At 42.0% G+C, this 22,316-nt stretch overlaps 2 protein-coding genes across 2 annotated transcripts in view; both read left to right on the top strand.

Moving 5' to 3' along the window:
- The window catches only part of GPR160 (G protein-coupled receptor 160), a 660,951-nt gene that overhangs the window by 533,566 nt on the left and 105,069 nt on the right, over positions 1 to 22,316 (top strand). The window lies entirely within an intron of this gene.
- On the top strand, positions 1,630 to 21,449 carry SAMD7 (sterile alpha motif domain containing 7). The gene is made up of 8 exons (XM_073358882.1): positions 1,630 to 1,815; positions 5,960 to 6,086; positions 7,495 to 7,631; positions 8,921 to 8,999; positions 10,538 to 11,220; positions 19,101 to 19,222; positions 19,990 to 20,100; positions 21,177 to 21,449. The coding sequence occupies exons 1-8, from the start codon at positions 1,713 to 1,715 to the stop codon at positions 21,447 to 21,449; spliced, it is 1,635 nt and encodes a 544-aa protein (XP_073214983.1). The 5' UTR covers positions 1,630 to 1,712.

The raw sequence follows: 22,316 nt of genomic DNA, 5'->3' as shown, positions 1-22,316 counted from the left end.
GATGGAGCTGATGGCTCCCCCGCTCACCGACCACGCCGTGATCCTCGACACCAGGCAGCTGGCATAAAGCTTGTACATCGTGGAGCAGAGGGAGATGGGCATCCAGTTACTGGGGTCATCCCGCTTGCCCTTCTTGTACACCAGTACAGTCAGAATTTAATTCTACAACCATTACTTACCCCACTGAAACTAATGGGAGGTTTGTCTGCATCAAAGCTGCAGGATTTGGTACAGGGACACTTGTATTTTACCTTGTTTCCTTCCGCATGATTTGTTCAGCAAAGCTTTTAAGTTAATTGTGTTTTTGAGCTCCTATCTATCCTCTAGTCTCTGTTCATTGCTGAAAGCAGGCTTTATGCTCCTTTAGAGGGAAAAAGTTAGCCTGAGCTATTGCTACTGACCATGAGACTGATGTCTCTGGATATCCAGACCTGTTATCTCTTGAGGAAAAAACAGCTAATATTTAGTATCTACCAATGTTTTGTTGATATTGCTTGGATGCAATCATCACATTCTTAAGTAACAGTTAAAATAGTCATTAAAATGGCTAAATAAATAGTAATAGTGGGTCCAAATCATAGGTATAGTTTGATTTCCATATCTGGAGGGCAGCTCCAGTCAGGCCAATGGGGCTGTGCATAGAGGCAAATTCCATGCCTGCCCGAGGCCTGCAGTTTGGGGAGGCAATATCCCCTCACATTCCCCCCCAAACTGTGCCCATGGGCCCAATCCTATTCCAGTAGTAGTTATAGTAAAACTCACAGTGAATTCATATGGGAGCCGGATCATGCCTAATATGAATAGTACAGCATGGACTTAACTTGTCTAACTTTGGGCTCTATTCCCCAAGGGACGGTTGTGAAGAGCCTTGAGCTGAGAAATGCTGATTTAGAATGAAGTTAGTATAGTCTTGTGTTCAGAGATGAGAGCTCGGTCTGCCGAGTTTTGAGTCAGCACTCGTACAAACATTTTCTGTCTTGTTTGTCTCCTAACAATAAAGCAGAAAACATCTGATAGTTCTGAAGACCCAGACAGTAAAAAAAAAGCTTGTGGCACCCCAGCAACAGGTAGGCACCTTAGAGTTATTTTTAAAGATAGCTTATTAAAAGTGTAGCCTAAATTTAGTTGTTTTTGTTTTGTTTTTTTACAAAGAACAGCAACTGTTGTGCTACTAGAGGCTTAGACTCTGGGACAGATTCTGATCTAATTAACACTGGTATAATTCTGGGGCACCTTCCTTCACTGAACCTGATGGGCATGGACTAGCTTTACCCCTGTCTCTGTGTGTGTTTCTTTGCTTTATTACCTATATAAATTTCATGGTGTTTTGGTTCACTTAAAAAAAAATCAAGGGGCTTTTGGAACACACAGGAAAATTAGTGTTGGTTTAAGTTGAATTTTTAAAAGTCTCAAAGATTTTTTTTTAACTTTGGAAGGAAATAGTAGCACTAGAATTCTGGCACCTTTGATATGGCTACTAGTTGTGAAAAGATTCAGAAAGGCAAAATCCCACTTCAGATACCACTTCTGTCATATGCCCTGTGGTACCTACAAGCACTGCATGCCGGCCTTGCAGGTCTATCTGTTTACCAGAAAAACTATATGTGGGACCTGATCTCTTTTAAACTGTTGAATATTTTATTATCTTCTTGGGCCCTTCTGACTTCATTCTTTACATTGGAAAAGGGAGGTCTGCTGCATCACCTCATAACATGACTCCCCGAGATCACATGAGAAAGATGTCTATACTTGGGGAACAAGGGACGTTGGACGAAAAGCACTTATACCGATTAGCAAGTGGCATGGCAGCAGGAGGTAAGCTGGAACTAGAACTTTCCAAGACCGTGTTTATAGTATTCACAATATGTATACAATATGTGAGGAATAATGTCCGACAGGTCTAATGTCCTGGAAAGATTCCCTCCAGATTCCTGACCAGGACTTGGGAAAAACTGAATAAATGACTTACAAAAAGTTCACACCACATTTTATATGGAGCCCAGTTTATGTTGGAGTGGGTCTTTGAGAATTTAAAATTTGATTCTGAGAGTTGCGCTAGCACCTGGGAGGGCACTGCTCCTGTAACTCCCATAGATCTAGGGCTCAATCCTGGAAGATGCTGGGTACTGAATGGAGCCCTGACCTTGCACCATTCAGTGGCAGCTTTGACACTGACTTCAATGACTGTAGGATTGTCTCTTACAGGAAGAAAAGGAGGACTTGTGGCACCTTAGAGACTAACCAATTTATTTGAGCATAAGCTTTCGTGAGCTACAGCTCACTTCATCGGATGCATTCAGTGGAATCCAGAAAGCTTATGCTCAAATAAATTGGTTAGTCTCTAAGGTGCCACAAGTACTCCTTTTTTTTTTTTTGCGAATACAGACTAACACGGCTGTTACTCTGAAACCTCTCTTACAGGAGGCACTTATTACTTTGCAGGATCAAGTCTTTAGTCAACTATGGGCAAAACTGATCGTTATGTTCCCCAAGGCACAGTCTTTAATTTGATTCAAGAAACTCCCAGAACTCTGGGACATTATAACAGGGCATGCACAAGCTGTGTGATACAAACTTAGCAGCACACAATGTGCACCTATCTAACAACTTATGGTCATACAGGTTTTTTTTTTATAATAAATATGCTATTAAATAAAGTTTTGTTACTAAGATATTTTTGTTGGTTAATTTGCAGGGGGTAATAATTTTCCAGGGATATTAATCATATAATCTGAGGGGCAAATTTTCAAGGAATTGATGTCTCCTATAGGTATACATTGTACTACACTCTGGGAATGGTGCCCATTTTCAAAAGCTCTGTGGAAAAACAGGCTGCTTACTGGTGAGCCCTATAAATGAAAAGACCAAGTCCTGGATATGTACAGATGAGAGAATTTTCAAAGGAGGGTCTGTGACTGTGCCTTTGCAGCCCCATCCTGGCAGACCTAAGAGCAGCAGAAGTGTCACTAAGCTGGCCCTGTTCTCATCCTTGATTCTCTTTTGTTCCCAGACTGCTGGTGGGGAGCTTGAAGCTTACATCTGTTGGAACATGCCCCAAATGATACTCTGTATATAGTGCATTTGAACCAAATCAAACATTAATGGTCCCACTTTATATTGGGGGTTCTGTTTATAAGGGGTTAACAAATCATTAATAGATGTACATATACAATGATGGGGTCTAAATTAGCTGTTACCACTCAAGAAAGAGATCTTGGAGTCATTGTTGATAGTTCTCTGAAATCATCCACTCAATGTGCAGTGGCAGTCAAAACATTGAACAGAATGTTGGGAATCATCAAGAAAAGGGTAGATAATACGACAGAAAATATCATATTGCCTCTATATAAATCCATGGTACGCCCGCACCTTGAATACTGCGTGCAGATGTGGTCACCCCATCTCAAAAGAGATATATTGGAGTTAGAAAAGGTTCAGAAAAGGGCAACAAAAATTATTAGGGGTATAGAACGGCTTCCGTATGAGGCGAGATTAATAAGACTGGGACTTTTCAGCTTGGGAAAAGAGGCAACTAAGGGGGGATATGATAGAGGTCTATAAAATCATGAGTAGTATAGAGAAAGTAAATAAAGAAGTGTTATTTACTCCTTCTCATAATACAAGAACAAGGGGCCACCAAATGAAATTAACAGGTAGCAGGTTTAAAACAAACACAAGAAAGTATTTTTTCACGCAACACACTGTCAACCTCTGGAACTCCTTGCCAGCGGGTGTTGTGAAGGCCAGTGCTATAATGGGGTTCAAAAGGGAGCTAGACAGATTCATGGAAGATAGGTCCATCAATGGCTATTAGCCAGGATGGGCAGGAATGGTGTCCCTAGCCTCTGTTTGCCAGAAGCTAGGATTGGGTGACAGGGCATGGATCACCTGATGATAACCTGTCTGTTCATTCCCTTTGGGGCACCTGGCACTGGTCTCTGTCAGAAGACAGGATACTGGGCTTGCTGGACTTTTGGTCTGACCCAGGATGGTTGTTATTATGTTCTTATGTTATAAGCATGTCATAGACATGAGCAGTATATTATAGATGGTTATAAGCACATCGGTAGAAAGTGTGGAAGGTTTATAAGCCATGGTTATAAACAGCCTTTGGACTTGTTGGACTCTATAACAATTGATAACCATTTATTAAAACATCTATTAATAATTTACTAAACTTTTATAAACTATTACTCCAATGAAAGTGTGACCACTTTAATAGCACACTTCAATAGCTAGCACATTCTCAGGGTCTAAGGATGTTAAAGGTCCTTGGACCTGTGGAACTTTTAATTCATTCAAAATTTAAAAATAATTAAAAACAATCAAAACAAATAGTAAAATATATATTTCTCTTTTACCTCACGTCAGTGGAAGCCAAGGGTGCGCTGAAAATCAAGTACTTATGTCCTAATCCAAAACCCATTGAAACACACTGAAGCACAGAGAATCTTTCCATTGACTTCACTGAACTTTGGATCAGACTCTTATGAGATGCTCATATATGGAATTCTGTATTTAGCTTTCGACACCCAAATCTGAAATAATTCCTGACTCATGCTCATTCCATTAGATTATGCTGTTTCATATCAGGACAGGATGGCATTTTTCTTAGATAATTAGAGTCTTCCATTTTTTCATAGAACTGCCCTATCACTAAAAATACAAATTTCCACAAACAGAGCACTTCCTATATGTCACTACTCCTTCACACTTTCATAGTGGTGAGGTATGCATCAATATGGACTGTATAAACTGTCACTGTATTTACATGAGGCTCTGCACGTCTTGTTTATTTCTGGTGCAATTAAAGATTGTATAATATTAGGGCTGTCAGTTAATTGCAATTAACTCATGTGATTAACTCAAAAAATGAATTGCAATTAAAAAAATTAATCACGATTAATCGCAGTTTTAATCACACTGTTAAACAATAGAACACCCAGTGGAATTTATTAAATATTTGTAGATGTTTTTCTACATTTTTCCAATATATTGATTTTAATTACAACACAGAATACAAAGTGTACAGTGCTCACTTTATATTATCATTTTGATTGCAAATATTTGCACTGTAAAAATGACAAATAAAAGAAATAGTATTTTTCAATTCACCTCATACAAGTACTGTGGTATAATCTCTTTATCATGAAATTTGAACTTACAAATGTAGAATTATGTAAAAAAAACCTTTTTTTTGCATTCAAAAATAAAACAATGTAAAACTTTAGAGCCTATAAGTCCAGATCAGTCCTACTTCTTGTTCAGCCAATTGCTAAGAGAAACAAGTTTGTTTACATTTGCGGAAAATAATGCTGCCTGCTTCTTGTTTACAAGTAGGACTGAGTGGACTAGCAAGCTCTAAAGTTTTACATTGTTTTATTTTTGAATGCAGGTTTTTTTGTACATAATTCTACATTTGTAAGTTCAACTTTCATGATTAAGAGATTACTCTACAGTACTTGTATTAGGTGAATTGAAAAATACTATTTCTTTTGGTTTTTACAGTGCAAATATTTGTAATAAAAATGATAATATAAAGTGAGCACTATACACTTTGTATTTTGTGTTGTAATTAAAATCAATATACTTGAAAAATGTAGAACACATCCAAAAATATTTAAATAAACGGTATTCTCTTATTGTTAACAGCGTGATTAATCGCATGATTAATCACGATTAATTTTTTAATTGTCCAATTGTGATTAATTTTTTTAATTACTCGCCAGTCCTATTATAATATGCTATATTGATCAATGAGATGCTCAGTGTAACTAAGGGGGGATATAAGGCTACATTTTTTTAAGTGGCAAGTACTTTGTGTCTTATTTTCCTTTTTAACAGGTAGAATATAAAGAAAGATTATATGCTAACTAATTATTATATTTCTGGTAAGGTTCATACTAGATATAGAATCACTTACTGAACTTACAATAGAATTTTATATGCTTTGTGTTAGAACTGCGTCAGCGACAAGAAGTGCTAATGAGAAACCAGATGATGGCAGTAAACCCTCAGTTAATGGGAGCAGGCCAGCAGAGAATGCAGGCAATTCCTTCACAGTTTGAACCTCGCTTTGTAGACAGGTATTTCTCTCCACTTCTCCATTGCATTTAAAGAACAGCAGATCACCTTATATTTGTGAATATGTAGAGTTTTAAGATTTGAGATTATTTTTAACACTTTGGTCTCTAGTCTTTAAAATAGCCTTAATAACTAAGCTTATTAATAATAATGAATAATGAACTTAATAATGAAGCTGTGTGTGTCTCCTTAGCTCGCCCCTATATATAAATTTAATATCCCTGTCTTTGGATACAGAATACTACATTGTTCCTGCTATGCTCCTATCCACCTTTGCACACAGCGCTAAGTTCCACACGGACAATTGCTGAGTCAGCTGTCTAATACCAGTTACTCTGCTCTGGAACATATTTATTAAGTCCCCCTCAAGTCCTAAGGTGAACATAGAACATTTTCTGACATAACTGGATGTCCTATTCCATCAGTACCCAGAAAGACCAATATTGAAAAGACATGCAATTACTGACTCCTACTGCCAAGGACAGGAATGTTTAAGTTACTTCCCTAGGACATAATGCCCTTTCTGACCACTGCTGGTACAGACCAATCTGCCAGGAGAGATGTCCAAAGAGCCAATGGGCATCTAAACATTAAATAAACAATATAAACCAAACAGGGCATTAATTTCTTTGACAAATGTCTGCAGCCACTAGTACCTTAGGCTGTGATCTATTCTAAGGAGACTTGTGGTATGTCTACATTGAGATAAAAAAACACCCTGGCACCAAGTCTCAGAGCCCAGGTCAGCTGATTTGGGCTTGCAAAGCTCAGGCTGCAGGGCTCTAAAATTGCACTGTAGGTGTTCTGGCTCAGGCTGGAGTCTGGACTCACCTAAGCCCAAATATCTACATTGACATTTTATAGCTCCGCAGCCCAATCCCTGTGGGCCTAAGTCAGCTGACCCTGGCCAGCTGTGGCTATCCCACGGGTCTTTCATTGCAGTGTAGACATACCTTTTTGAGACTCTAAAGAGAGTTGTGGCTAGTCAGTACTTGCATGGGAGACCTTGAAGAAATGCAGAGTGTTGCTATATGTGGCATGAATGATTCAGTAGATCTTTCCTCTGAGTCACTTAAGAATCTGTGCTCGAGGGCAGGGTTCGGACACGGTGTTATTGGTGGTGCTGTTTTTCAGCTGAAAGGTAAAATTGAATGTGACCATTTGGGCTTGTAAAATACCCCAAGGCCTTTTACATAAGAATTTAGGTGTTAATCTGAGTTATTTTATTACTTCATTACTTTTTAGCAAAATTTTTTGAGCAAATTCTGCAAATAGCATCCCAGTTCTGCCTCAGTCAAATGTGCCAGTCCTGTTAAAGTCAAAGGGAGTTGTAAGTGAGTGTAGAACATGACACGTTAAGTTAGAGCATATACTTTACATATCTAACTGTAATTTTCTGTCTTTCCCTAGAGATTTGTTGCCTTCTACTGAAATGATGGCACCAGCTGACCCAAGACAGATCCATGTAGCTTCACACCTTGGACCTTCGGTCCCACAGCATGCAAACATGCCAAACATACTGTCCAATCGGGTTTACCCTGGTCCAGGTAACAGCCAGTTGAATGATCCTGTGAAGTAATAAGGTACTACTGAAAAAGTGGATACTCCTAGCTTTTCATCAGGTTTGTCACTGATGGCAGTAAATAAGTTTTATTGTATTTACCTTTGTAAAATAGCCATGAGAAAGGGAGCAGCCTGCCTAGCAGAAATCCCAATCTGCACAAATATGAGACTTCAGACATGCAAATTAGAATTTATTAGGTACACTGGGCTTTCAAGATCCCTGTCCATCCTATATGCTCCCTCCCCTTGCTTTTGCATTTTCCAAATAGTATGGTATTGTCCATCTCTCTCCATGTAAACAGAATGTTTTAGCCAGCAACATTTATCTGACTGGCAATGTTCTTTGTATTACACACATTTAACTCTCTGTAATAGGATGTTTTTTCGTCTTAGCTGTTTTAAGGAGCTGTTTCACTGATCACTTTATTTGATCCTGTTGCCGGGACACATGCTACCTGGATATAAATTTATTCCCATATAGGATGGCTACATATTTGTTTTAATAAAGTTTACATTTTGGAGCTCAGTCCTAAAGCAAGGGGTGGATACAGTAGCAAATTTCATGGCTGCGGAATTGTGCAACACATGTCATGCTGGGAATAAGAAGTTAATAATGGATCATTTCTTGAGGTTCTTACTCAGGTCTGAGTGAAAGCTGAGCAAGGACCCCATATTTGGTCTAAGATGAATAAAAGGGCACTCAAAGCCACGAAGATTCAGAAACAGGAACTTTTAGCTTCAGCTTCTCTCCCTTCTCTGGGTCTCTGCCTTTGATTTACATTTGGGTCTGAAACGGGTCTCAGAGAGGAAATGCTATTAAAAAATTACATGTAAGACCATGGCAGCCAGGCTGTAAATAGACTTTTAAGGAGTATACTTACATTTCTTTCCCTTTTTTAAACTATCAGTTATTATGTACTCAGTTGGCCCTGCATGTACTTCAAAGACAGAAGTCATCTCATAAATGTCACTGCTCTGCCTTGCCTTAGAAGTATCAATGGCACGTGTTCCTGACTAAGGTCCTGATCCTACAAACACTTGTTACTGGGCTTAGTTATTACTACTGTTAATCCCGTTGAAAAGAGAAATGTTTGCAGCATCTGTCTTGAAGTTATACTAGTGACTCTGAAAAATATTCCACAGGGTACATTTTCAACAGGCCTTTTAACTGTTAACTTTTAACAATACTTTTAGGAGCATCCTACTTTAGGGCATGTGTGACGTGTGAGTGCAATTCTAAGCCTTTCTAACCATATATATTTATTTTTTCTAGGATATAGTTTTCTCCAGCCAGAATCCATTGAAGCTGTGGCCAGAAGGCAGGAGTTGGTTCAAAAACAAAATATTGCCAGGTACCTGAATGTAAATTTGCACTGAGGTGAAGGCCTGGAGTGGAGAGAAAGGAGGCTGACTGGGATGCTTAAGCTGCAGATTTTGTAATACATAAATTTTGGTACCCCGTTAAAAGTAATTGCAGTACTTGTTCAAACCATCCAGATCTGTAAAAAATCCTCTATGTTTCAGGAAGCCAGGGACACAGAAAAACTTTCTGCTTGTCTCACTCATTCTGCTTTTAGCTTTAAATAGCAGATTTAAGAGAGGTTTCAGGCCAAAGCTGGAACATCCAGAACTTGGTTAAAGATTAGATATGGATCTAGACTTTGCAGCTTGGAACTCTGGATTCAAATACCACTGACCTTGGGAAAACTCAGAACCAGATCTGAACTTGGCAGCTTGGACCCATCACTCATAGTATTTTAAATTCTACAGCTGGAGTTCTGGGGAGGATTGGAAATCCCTACACCATGAACAGGATGACCAGGTGTCCTGGTTTAGTGAAGCAGTTTTGGTGTCATAGATGATTATCTGGAAATCTGGTCATTTGTCCCAGTTTCAATGTAATCAGCTGGATTCCTTTTCCCATGTAGTGAACCCCTCACCCTAATCTTCAAAGAGGAACTTGAATCCAAACTAGGGTTACCATATTTCAAGTTCCCAAAAAGAGGACACTGCTGGAGAGGGGAGGGGAAACTGGGAGGGTTACAACTGGAGATGCTGGAGGGAGTACCTGTAGTGGGAGTACTCACTAGATGTGGGAGGGGAGCCAGTCACAGCTTCCTGCTTCTGCACTGGCCTGTCCCTAAAGGATCTAATGCCAGGAGAGGACTGGCATCGCAGAGTGGAGCTCTACCTCACCTTCAATATCTCCCTCCTTTCTCCGGCAAGCCACCCTATGCCAGATACAGTGAGGGGAAGCTGGCACAGGAATCTGTTCCATTGGCTTTAGGTCAGTGGGTAGTTCCCTCCACAAAGGTAATTCTCAGAATGTCATTTACTGCCAGAATACAGCCCTTTGCACCATCTAAGCATTAGACAGAGACCAAGATGCATTGGAGAGTTGACACAAGATCTTTACTTTCTGATGTTAACTGGCTCCGGCAGTATAATCAAGGCCCCATGTATAATACGATTATATTGCTGCATCAATTGCCACATAAGTGCCCTTTTTCAAGGTGGTACATAATTTTCTGCTTGGAATCTAAGCTTTTTAAGTCTCTAGCCCTTGTGGTTGTGACTTGAGTGTAACTGATGCAGGGATGCCTGTGTTATCAACTTACAAATCATGCTTTTGTCGGAAAATATTTCATCCCTTATTGTCACAAGCATAATATTTTTCTGGGGGTTTTCTTTTGTGCATTTGACAGCACTTTGTCTATAGTCACTTTCTCTGTTTCCTCTGTTGTTCATATGGATCTTTCACACACAGCAACATGGGAAAGAAACATTTTTCAATTTGTGTATTATATCATTCTAGTTTAATCTGTCATTGAAAAAGAAATGACTAGAGAACTGATCAGTCCTCACTGCTAATGCTCTGTTTACCTCTTAGGATGGAAATGGAAATGAGTGCTATTTTTCAACAAAAAGAAATTGAGAAAGCTCATCGTAAAGGGCTACTAAGTTTGGAGGCACCTTTCCTTTATCATGGAATCCCAGCTAGCCCAGTTGCTTTCCGTGGCAGGAACAGACTTCCCGAAGGTCACCTTCCTAGCGACCTATATGTTCATCGAACCACCCTTGATGACCTTCATGGCAACACCATGCTCATGGCAACCAGCCCGTATCCTCCTATCAGCAGTCTGCAAAGGGAGAGAGGCCGCCGGCCAGGGAGAAGAGCTGGGAATCACAAAACTAGTGATTGCAATGCCAGTGGCGCCAAAAGCCAAGCTGAAGACAAAAATGCAGACTCTGCTTCCATCACTGCCGATGATGAGAAAGAGGACAAGAAAGAAACAGAGCTTGAGATGCTAAACAAACACGAGCAAAGCAAAACCCATGTTGAGCCATCTGCTACAGCTGTGAAAAGCTGTAAAGAGTATGAACACAGCCTGAGAAAAAGTTGTGCTACTCATGAAATTCCCACTGAAACAAATGGCTGCAGCAGTGCAAATGAGAAGGATCCCAGTAATGCTTGCACAGCCTTTGATGACAAGTACATGTATCCTCCTGCAATCCCATTCTCAGCACTGCCATATAGCTTCCCAGTACCCAGCAATCCATTACTGCCTCCAGGTTTGTCAAGTTGGCCTCTATTTTTTTGTATTGATTAGCTTTCTCATCATCCTCTCCTTATTTAAACCCCACTTACAATGATAGAGTCAGGGTTTCAAAATGTGGACTTCATTAATCAGGGCATGTGCTACAGCTAACATAACCTGATAAGTACACGTCAGTGATGGCAAACATAGTTATTTCTCCCATTTATAGAGATCTTCACATGTTATTTGCTGGCATATGAAGGTTTCATTCTCTAAGGCAGTGATGTTCAATCTTGGAGAACCACATGGGAAGTAGATGGAGTTACAGAGGAGCAAAGTCACAAAGTAACCTCCTGATGCAAACATCACAATAGTGTGTCATGCCATTATGTTGTTGCAAAATGATCTCATCACATGCTGATGGGATGCTAACACATGTATCGTGTCAGGATAATGTTGTGGTTCTCTGCAACCCCATTTGATGCTTTCTATCCTCCCATCTCCTCCAGGCTCCCTTGTGGGATCCTGGCAGCAACTGCCCATTTGAGCAACACTTCTATGCGTGTGTTGGGCAGCACAGGGAGTCCTCACATCAGCTGCCCTCTGCTTGAGACCAATCCATGCCTCAGGTTTGCTATGTACACACTACAGCTTACATCGGTAGAAATTATGTCACTCAGGGGTGTGAATAAGGTCTTATCTACACTACACAGTTTTGTTGACAAAAGTCAGCTTTTGTCAACAAAACAATGGAAGTTTAAACACTGAAATGTTTCTCTCACCAATGTAACTCCACTGTTATGCCAACATAATAAAACCATCTCAACAAGTGGCATAGAGCTTTTTGCAACGTAGTTAGAGTGACACAGCGGCAGTGTAGACACCTCACTTGGTTATGTCACCCTAACTCACCTCCAGGAGGTGTTCCACAATGCCCATCATGACCACTCTGATCAGCAGTTCAAACTCTGCTACCTGAAGGTACACAGGTATGCAACCCTCCTCCATTTAAAGGCCCGGGATTTTTTTAAATTCCTCTTCCTGTTTGCTCGGCATGAACAATTCACATAGCATCTTTCCAGCTGACCATTTTGGCTTTATGCAACAGACGTGCTTCCATGTGGAGTACACCAGAGCTGTTGGATCTGCTGAGTATATGGAGAGAGGAGGCTGTGCAGTTGCAGCTTCACATAAGCCATAGGAATTTTGATAGCTATGGACTGATTACTGGTGGCATGCAGGAGAAGGGGCACGAAATGGACACACAGCAGTGTTGTGCTAAAATCAAGGAGCTGAGGCAGGTGTACCAGGAGGCCAACCATTGCTCTGGTGTGATGCCGAAGACATGCTGCTTCTATAAGGTGCTGCACGCCATCCTCAGTGGCGACCCCACCTTCACTGTCAACAGTCCCATGGATACTTCGAGGGGAATAGAGTCAGTGGCCAGCAGACTCAACTCCAATGAGGAAGTGGTGAATGAGGAGATGGAGATGGAGAACTATGTGGAGCACACGGTGGCGTTGTCTGGTGGTGTGGTGTGTCAGGACCTCTTTTCCACTCCAGAGGGGTCTAGCAGGTCCCAGCACTCCAGCTCTGGAATGAAGGATGCAGGAGATGGGAGCTTGGGAAAGTGCTCATTTTGCTTTCATGCTTCATAGTGAGAGGAGATTGAGCTCTTATGTACTTTGTTATATGGTAGAGGAGGGATAAGGGACAGAAATTAACACCAGAGCTTGTCCATCTACACAGTGGGGCCGTGGTGGAAAAGTTTGTTAATATACACAGGGATGTTTCTGGAATCCTCCATAGTGATCTTTAGGAATATTTCCTGTAGGGATTCTGCAATCCTCTGCCAAAGGTTCTTTGGGAGGGCTGCCTTGTTTCTCCCCACATTGCAGGAAACTTTCCCATGCCACCCGGCAATTATTTCTGCGAGGACCAATGCGGCACACAGACCAGCAGCATATGAAGCCAATCTGAAGCGACACGAATACAGGAGATACTCCCTGGCATCCTAGGTTACCCTTAAGAGTGAGATATCAGGTTTGATTGCCCTTGCCTGTGGAAAAGAGTACCAAAATTCAGATTAGGTTCCTTACCACCTTATAATAACCCCCTTCACAAACCACCCTTTGTCCTTTCTTGCCCTTTCCGCCTTTCCCATCCCACCTCCCCGGGAACTCACCATAATTGGGACTTGCAGCAACCTGTGTGCTAGCCAAGGGGCTGTGAGAAAGAGGTGTGTGCGACTTTTTTGATTCAGAGGTGTGAGCGCACTCACAATACTGTCTTTCTTCACTGTTTCTTTGAGATCTGAAGATGTGCCCTTGAGAACACACTCCTCCACACCGGTAGAGTGCCTCCATCAGATAAGGCAGCAACCCAGGAGGAGTAAGGAGGATATGTTTCGTGAAATACTGCAGTCAACAGATGCAGCACACAGCCAAATAAGAGCATTGAGGGATACAGTGAAAGACTGAGGCTGAAGAATAGCCAGGAAATGACACAGGGGCAGGATCAGATGATAAAGCTCATGGAGGACCAGATGGAGATGTTGAAGTCCCTCATTAGCCTGCACTCAAAGCTATCCCACTCAGTTCCCACTCCAGCCACTACAGAACTCCGATCCATGCCCTCCCTAAACTCCTGCACCGCATTCATCGTGTATTCCTGGTCCCCTACAGTACCCCGTGCACTCCATGTCTGGGGACTGGTTTCCAATGAAAATGGGAATTTCACCCAGCTGTGAGAGCCGTAACCGTGAGATGTTCCTCATTTTTGTCCCCTGTTTGTCCAAAAGTTTGTGTTTTATTTCTATATTAAACTTGAGTCTTTGAAATACAATGAGTCTTTATTTGTGAAATACATATATCACTCAGTGCTTTAACATTGAAACACAGTGGCTATAGGTAGGAATATTTGCTCCTTGCAATTAACGCTCAAGAAGCAAGCACTACAGGAGTAATTCATGGCAGCAAGTAAGCATTGCTTGGTCAAATGCATCACATACAGACACATTACTATGAATTATTGTTGATACATGGCTGTATTTTAAAGAATCCTTATTGAGGTCACAGGGACAAACCATCCCGATGTGTAGAAAGAATAGTAAATATGGCAGGCGACCAGCTTGGCTTAACAGTGAAATCCTTGCTGATCTTAAATACAAAAAAGAAGCTTACAAGAAGTGGAAGATTGGACAAATGACCAGGGATGAGTATAAAAATATTGCTCGGGCATGCAGGAGTGAAATCAGGAAGGCCAAATCACACCTAGCTGAAATCACACAGAGTTGAAGCTAGCAAGAGATGTTAAGAGTAACAAGAAGGGTTTCTTCAGGTATGTTAGCAACAAGAAGAAAGTCAAGGAAAGTGTGGGCCCCTTACTGAATGAGGGAGGCAACCTAGTGACAGAGGATGTGGAAAAAGCTAATGTACTCAATGCTTTTTTTGCCTCTGTCTTCACGAACAAGGTCAGCTCCCAGACTACTGCACTGGGCAGCACAGCATGGGGAGGAGGTGACCAGCCCTCTGTGGAGAAAGAAGTGGTTTGGGACTATTTAGAAAAGCTGGACATGCACAAGTCCATGGGGCTGGATGCGTTGCATCCGAGAGTGCTAAAGGAGTTGGCGGCTGTGATTACAGAGCCATTGGCCATTATCTTTGAAAACTCATGGCAATCGGGGGAAGTCCCAGACGACTGGAAAAAGGCTAATGTAGTGCCCATCTTTAAAAAAGGGAAGAAGGAGGATCCTGGGAACTACAGGCCAGTCAGCCTCACCTCAGTCCCTGGAAAAATCATGGAGCAGGTCCTCAAGGAATCAATTCTGAAGCACTTAGAGGAGAGGAAAGTGATCCGGAACAGTCAGCATGGATTCACCAAGGACAAGTCACGCCTGACTAATCTAATTGCCTTCTATGATGAGATAACTGGTTCTGTGGATGAAGGGAAAGCAGTGGACGTGTTGTTCCTTGACTTTAGCAAAGCTTTTGACACAGTCTCCCACAGTATTCTTGCCAGCAAGTTAAAGAAGTATGGGCTGGATGAATGGACTATAAGGTGGATAGAAAGCTGGCTAGATTGTCGGGCTCAACGTGTAGTGATCAATGGCTCCATGTCTAGTTGGCAGCCGGTATCAAGAGGAGTGCCCCAAGGGTCGGTCCTGGGGCTGGTTTTGTTCAATATCTTCATAAATGATCTAGAGGATGGTGTGCATTGCACCGTCAGTAAGTTTGCAGATGACACTAAACTGGGAGGAGAGGTAGATACGCTGGAGGGTAGGGATAGGTTACAGAGGGACCTAGACAAATTGGAGGATTGGGCCAAAAGAAATCTGATGAGGTTCAGCAAGGACAAGTGCAGAGTCCTGCACTTAGGACGGAAGAATCCAATGCACCGCTACAGACTAGGGACCGAATGGCTCGGTAGCAGTTCTGCAGAAAAGGAGCTAGGGGTTACAGTGGACGAGAAGCTGGATATGAGTCAACAGTGTGCCCTTGTTGCCAAGAAGGCCAATGGCATTTTGGGCTGTATAAGTAGGGGCATTGCCAGCAGATTGAGGGACGTGATCGTTCCCCTCTATTCGACACTGGTGAGGCCTCATCTGGAGTACTGTGTCCAGTTTTGGGCCCCACACTACAAGAAAGATGTGGAAAATTTGGAAGGAGTCCAGTGGAGGGCAACAAAAATGATTAGGGGACTGGAACACATGACTTCTGAGGAGAGGCTGAGGGAACTGGGGATGTTTAGTCTATGGAAGAGAAGAATGAGGGGGGATTTGATAGCTGCTTTCAACTTTCTGAAAGGGAGTTCCAAAGAAGATGGCTCTAGACTGTTCTCAGTGGTAGCAGATGGCAGAACAAGGAGTAATAGTCTCAAGTTGCAGTGGGGGAGATTTATGTTGGATATTACGAAAAACTTTTTCACTAGGAGAGTGGTGAAACACTGGAATGCGTTACCTAGGGAGGTGGTGGAATCTCCTTCCTTAGAAGTTTTTAAGCTCAGGCTTGACAAAGCCCTGTCTGGGATGATTTAATTGGGGATCGGTCCTGCTTTGAGCAGGGAGTTGGACTAGATGACCTCCTGAGGTCCCTTCCAACCCTGATATTCTATGATTCTATGATTGTCAAACTACTCCTTCAAAGCCTCCACAATTAGAATTGCCTCCTGTGTCCCTCTAATTGCCCTTGTATCTGGCTGCTCAAAATCAGCTCTGCCAATCACCCTCAGCAGCCCATCCCTTGGGAAACTTTTCCCCTTTTGATTCACAAATATTATGGAGAGTACAGCAGGCCGCAATGACCATTGGAATATTTTCCTCATTGAGGTCTAACCGGCCAAAAAGACAGCCCCAGTGTCCTTTTAATGGGCCAAAGGCACATTCAATGGTCATTCGGCACCTGCTGAGCCTGTTGTTACAGTGCTCCTTGCTGCTGTGTATTCCCAGTGTAAAGCTTCATGAGCCATAGGAGCAAGGGGTATGCAGGGTCTCCAAGGATCACTATGATCATTTGCATATCCCCCACTGGAATCTTCTGGTTTGGAAAGAAAATCCCAGTGTGCTGCTTTCTACACAGTCCAATGTTCTGAAAGATGCATGCATCACCTGACCACCCCTCGTTGACATTAGTGAAAGGCCCTGGTGATCCACCAGTGCCTGCAAGAGAATTAGCACTTTTGGTTGATGTACTCTGTCGCAAGATGTTCGGGGGCCAAAATTGGGATATACATTCCATCTATTGCCCTGCAGCAGTTAGGGAATCCCATTGCCTCAAAGCCATCAATTATTTCCTAGACGACAGACCAGTAGCAGTCTGGAGTTGCCAGCTTCCACACGCTGATTGCCACTCGCTCTTGCACAGTGAGGGCAGCTCTCACTCTGGTGTCCTTGCACTTCAGTACTGGCGCAAGCTCCATACACAGTTCCAGGAAGGTGGCTTTGTGCATCTAAAAGTTCTGTAGCCCCTGCTCGTCATCCCATACATGCATCACGATGCGATTCCCCACTCAGCGCTTGTTTCCCGAGCCCAATAACGATGGTCCACCATGGCAACCTGGTCCGTGAATGCCAGCAGCAGTGTTGAATTGTTTCCATGGCAGACAGAAAGGCAGGCATCGCCGATTCACTGTCTGTTTTGCAGCTCATGAAATACTGCAGGACCAACCGTATTGTGTTCATAATGCTCATCACCAGAATGGTCAGCAGCTCAAGATCCATGTTGTCAGGCAGAGATGGCGGGCACATATTTTACAAGGGCTGCTGAAAAAAGGCACAAAACGAAGTAGGAAGCCCATGGAATGGTGGGATGGAAAGTACTGCATCACAGAATTACGAGCAAGTCCCCATGATGCACCGCAATCCGTTCCCAGAGCTCCCAGCAGCAGAGGGCGACAGAGATTGGCGAGTTTCACTGTGGGATAGCTACCCTTGATGCAATGCTCTCTCTATTGATGCAAGAGCAACGACTGTGGATGTGCTCAGCTGACACAAGGACCGTTGTGTAGACGTCCTCCAATGATGTTATTAAAGAGACTTATGATTGTTGACAAAACTTAAGTCGACTTTACTCTGTAGTGTACACCACCTAAGCGCTGGCATGGACAGCGCTATGTTGGCGGGAGAGCTTCACAGGATCACTGTTCTAAAGTTTTGCAGCCATTGCTAAGTGCTCTAACAGCAATGGGTCCAATCCTAATAAAACTTCCATTCACTTAAATGGCAGCCAGTTCAGGTCTTTATACTAAAACATCCAGAAATGCCAGTTTGTATTGCTGGAAAATGAATTAATTAGCTTGCAGACTTGCCTTACATGTTTGTTTCCTGTCTGCAAAATTAATGCAATGCCAAACAAAACAATACAAAAATTGTTGAAGTCTCTGAACTAGCCTATCTCTTCTGTCCATACCCTTTCTGCATGCCTTTACAGCAGATACTAGTTGTGATGGGCTGAATTTTGGTGCGTAAATAATCTGTGTATAACAGCGGTTCTCAAACTTTGGGTCGGGACCCCAAAGTGGGTCATGACCCTGTTTTAATGGGGTTGCCAGAGCTGGTTTAGACTTGCTGGGACCCAGGCCAAAGCCAAAGCCTGAGGGCTTCAGCCCTGGGTGGCGGGGCTCAGGTTACAGGTTCCCTGCCTGGGGTTGAAGCCCTTGGGCTTCGGCCTGGGCCCCCCGGCCTGGGCAGAGGGGCTTTGGCCCCCTCCATCCGGGGTGCTGTGGCTTGGGCAGGCTCAGGCTTTGGTCCCCACTCCGGGGGTCCTGTAGCAATTTTTGTCAGAAGGGGGTTGCGGCGGAATAAAGTTTGAGAATCCCTGGTGTATAACATGCATTCTGACTTTGTTATATTTTTTTATGAAGTGCTATTTTGTCATTTTACAGAAGATGTCCCTAGTACAGTGCTTCACCTAGAACTGATGTGCCTTCAAACAGTATAGAAGATGTTGCCTTTTAGTATTTACCTGGAGACTGACACACATCATGCAGTTCATGCTTCATCAGTACTATGATATGAATGAGTGTGACACAGAGCACTCTTATCGGCTTGTCTGTTTGTTCACTTGAAATATTAGTCAGTCAAGTTAAAATAGTGGTAAGGTATAACAAACTGAAAGCATCAGATAATGTAGTCTTTAGAGAAAATGCTGCGGTGTGGTAGGCATGTACAGTACCATCAGCAGAGAAAATAAAAGTAATTGAATAAAAGAAAAAACAAAACTCTTCAGAATTAGAAAGTGATGAGTGATTATTTAGTATGTTGCTTAGGACTATGCTATACATACGTGACCACATAGTATTGTTAGTATATGAAGTAGGTCCTGTAGATGTGTATAAACTCTTACTTTTAATAAGGTTTTCCTATTGTTATGCCTGTTGAGGTCATACAAACACAACATTTTTGTTTCCTTCTCAAAGGAGCGCATGGCCTGATTCTGAGTGGAGAAGATATTTCTTCCATTGAAGATATTCGCAAATGGACTGTTGATGATGTATACAATTTTATTATTAGCCTTCCAGGTTGTTCAGACTATGCACAGGTGACCATAAGTATTAATCATACTCACATTTTAGATGTTTAAAGATACATGCCCTGGATTTAAAGTTCTGCTAACATTATTTTATCTACTGAAATTAAATTATTATTACTATTTATTATTTGCATTAGAGTAGTATCATGAGGCCCCTTTGTGCTAGCTAGGCAATGTACAACCATGCAGTAAAAGACAGCATACAATGTAGGTTAATGCTTGTTTGTGGTTGTATGCTGCAATACAGAGTGTTCTATCATGGCGTAATCTGAAAATGTTAATAGGAAAGAAACTGTATAAGGAAGTGTTTTAATCGCCCACACTCTGCCAGTAGAGCACTTGTGCAACTTTCACACACGCAGAAGCAATTGCATGTTATTGTGATGTTAAGCAATGTTTTAAGCAATAGTGAAATTACTTCATTCAATTTCATGAAAAATCATAAGCAGTGTAAACAGGAGGCTGAAAATCTGCATATTCATGGATAAAGAATGAATGACTCAGATGTGAGCCTCCCTTTCATTGATCACTTTTGTTAAAATAATAAAACTAAATAATGTTGCAACATTAAACAGCTGGAACTCTCTGAGAGCAACTGGATGTGCTGCAGGCACAGATGATGACAGCCACATCCATCTGCTCTCAGATTAAAATAAAGCTGAATTACTTCCATGTTACTGTTTCCTGCCTTTATTGTCTGGTTATTAGGATTAAAATAGAAGACATAAAATAGTCTGTTTTAACAAGCCATTGTGTGCATTTTATTGTTTGACAAGATATTTAAAGATCATGCTATTGATGGAGAAACCCTGCCACTACTCACAGAAGAACACCTGTTGGACACAATGGGATTAAAACTTGGACCAGCACTAAAAATTCGATCTCAGGTACTGAAATGCTAAATGGAGAGAGAATGAAAGATTTGTGTTTCATGGGAAAGTGACAAAATTTTGTTGATTTTCTTTGAAGTTATATAACACTCTTTCACCAATAAAATATCTGAAATAGTATTGTGACAGGGTGCACTATCTAGTCCCAGTGGATAGCACATTAACTCCAATTCAGCTTCCCTTTGCTTTTCAATAGCGCCCCGGGGAAGAACTATGAACAGCTGCTTGAGAGACAGTGATGGAAGGGAATGCCTTTGGGAAGGTTGGGATCCATAGCCAGGGTCATAAGATTGGGTTGAAATTAGAAATGAGGAAGACTTGTCTGGTCAATTAGTCCATCTCCCCTATTTCCCTCCCTCCCCTGACCAATGGAGGATTGTTCTGTCCTGTAAATTCTCCAGTACTTTGACTTTTCCTTTAAAATAACGCAAGTGATGAAGCTTCCATCACTTTCCTTAGGACAGTATTCCACAGTGTTACAGGTCTCACTGACAAGAAGGTTTTCCTGCCCATCAGTTACAAATGTCCTGTTCTTAATTTCATCCACTGACTTCAAATTTGTTCTCATTTCTATTTGTCTCATCTATCTTTCTCCTAACCCATGTTCCTTTCCTTCTTCTTAACCCTTGTATATCTCTCATTCTCCTCTTATTAAACCTGTTTCTCTCTTCTCTTAATCATTTGTCTTATGTACCACCAATAGCCTGCATTATGCAGGCTAAAGCGCACCACCTACTGGGAAAGAAGGAATTTGTTGTCTAGATTCAACAGGGTGCTTGCTCCCCTTCCTCCACAGATTTTGCTGAGCACAGCCAAACCAATTCTGCAGAAGTTGGTAGTAGCTGAAACTGAGAGGCAGGGGCAGTGGAGGCCATTTCTGAACTTTTGCTAAACATCCTTAGATCTGGCCCTATGAGATGGCTGGAGGCCATACAACCTGAAGGCTCTGAGGCCATGTCCCCATCAGCCCTGTGGATAATCTGGACCCTACATTCAAATGTAAGGTTAAGATGAGCAATTAGTTAAATTGACATTATTTGAAGTAATTACTGTAATTGCTTATGTCTTTAAAGGTGAGTCGGCGGCTGGGCAATGTGTTCTACATGATGAATCTTCCTCTGCCCATGCCTCTTCCTTCTGCTACAAGCAAACCATCAGATCAGCCCACCAACATGGCCTCCCCTATTCACTGCAATAGCAGTGGTGATACACTGGGCAGTCCCTGCTCCCAGGACCCAGAAACTTCAAAAATAGTGGAGCAGACTGTTTCGGAAAACAGGGAAAATCCATGTGACACAGCTGGAGCCCAGGCTGACTTTCAGATGATCAATTTTCAGAAGAGCTGAGCTGGGTCCAACCTGCATAATGTTTTCAGTAATACAGTAGAACCCCTATGTTACAAATGGTTTCAAGGGACATCTGAAACCTTCATAAAACCAGGGATAGTGAAATAACCTCCAAATGCAGCAGGACTTAGTAAGGTATTTTTAAAAGCATTTTTTAAAAAGTGCAAATACACAGCAGTGCAATTAATTTCAAGTGCAATTCATACAAGTGAATATTAATGCAATTAAAGCCTAAATTTAAATCAAAACTCCAAAATTATCATTCGGAACCGTTAGGATTCAAAGAATACTGTCTTAGGGCTTGATCCCGCAGGCTGCTGAGTGCTGAGGAACAAGGTGTGAGAGGGAAAGGGATAGCACTGAACAATTGGCTTTTGCTCAGCATCTCTGTTGAGAGCCCAATTCTGTTTCCACAGAAGTCAATGGCAAAATTCATATGGAATTTAATGGGAGTATATGGGAACAATTTCAAACTATAGAGAACTTTGCCTAGTGCTCTGCAATTTGAGTAAATTTCAATGCCCTCCCTGAACTGAGCATTTTTGTGTAGTGGAGAAGTGGATGCAGGGTGTGGGTAGGGCAAACTGGTTAAATTCTGGACATTAAAATGATGCATACAACTGTCATATTCATTATTCTGGGATACTCCTGCTGCTGCCCTTGAGTTGTGTTTTGCCTGATTGCACATATGAGCTGAGTTTAGGAGAAAGTGAGAGCAGAGTCTGTCATGAAGATGAGCCAAGAAAGAAATGTTTCCTAGTTCTTGCACTGCCTGGCTCAATGCCTCACAGTCACAACCAATGATGGGCTCAGAATTCCTGCTGGCCTATTGACCTGCAGCAGCACCCATTCCCCAAGTCTTAATTT

The sequence above is a fragment of the Lepidochelys kempii genome, chromosome 9 (assembly GCF_965140265.1).
Source record: "Lepidochelys kempii isolate rLepKem1 chromosome 9, rLepKem1.hap2, whole genome shotgun sequence".
Lineage (NCBI taxonomy): Eukaryota > Metazoa > Chordata > Testudines > Cheloniidae > Lepidochelys > Lepidochelys kempii.
Note: the sequence above shows the minus strand (reverse complement) of the source record. Positions and strands in the feature narration are given on the sequence as shown.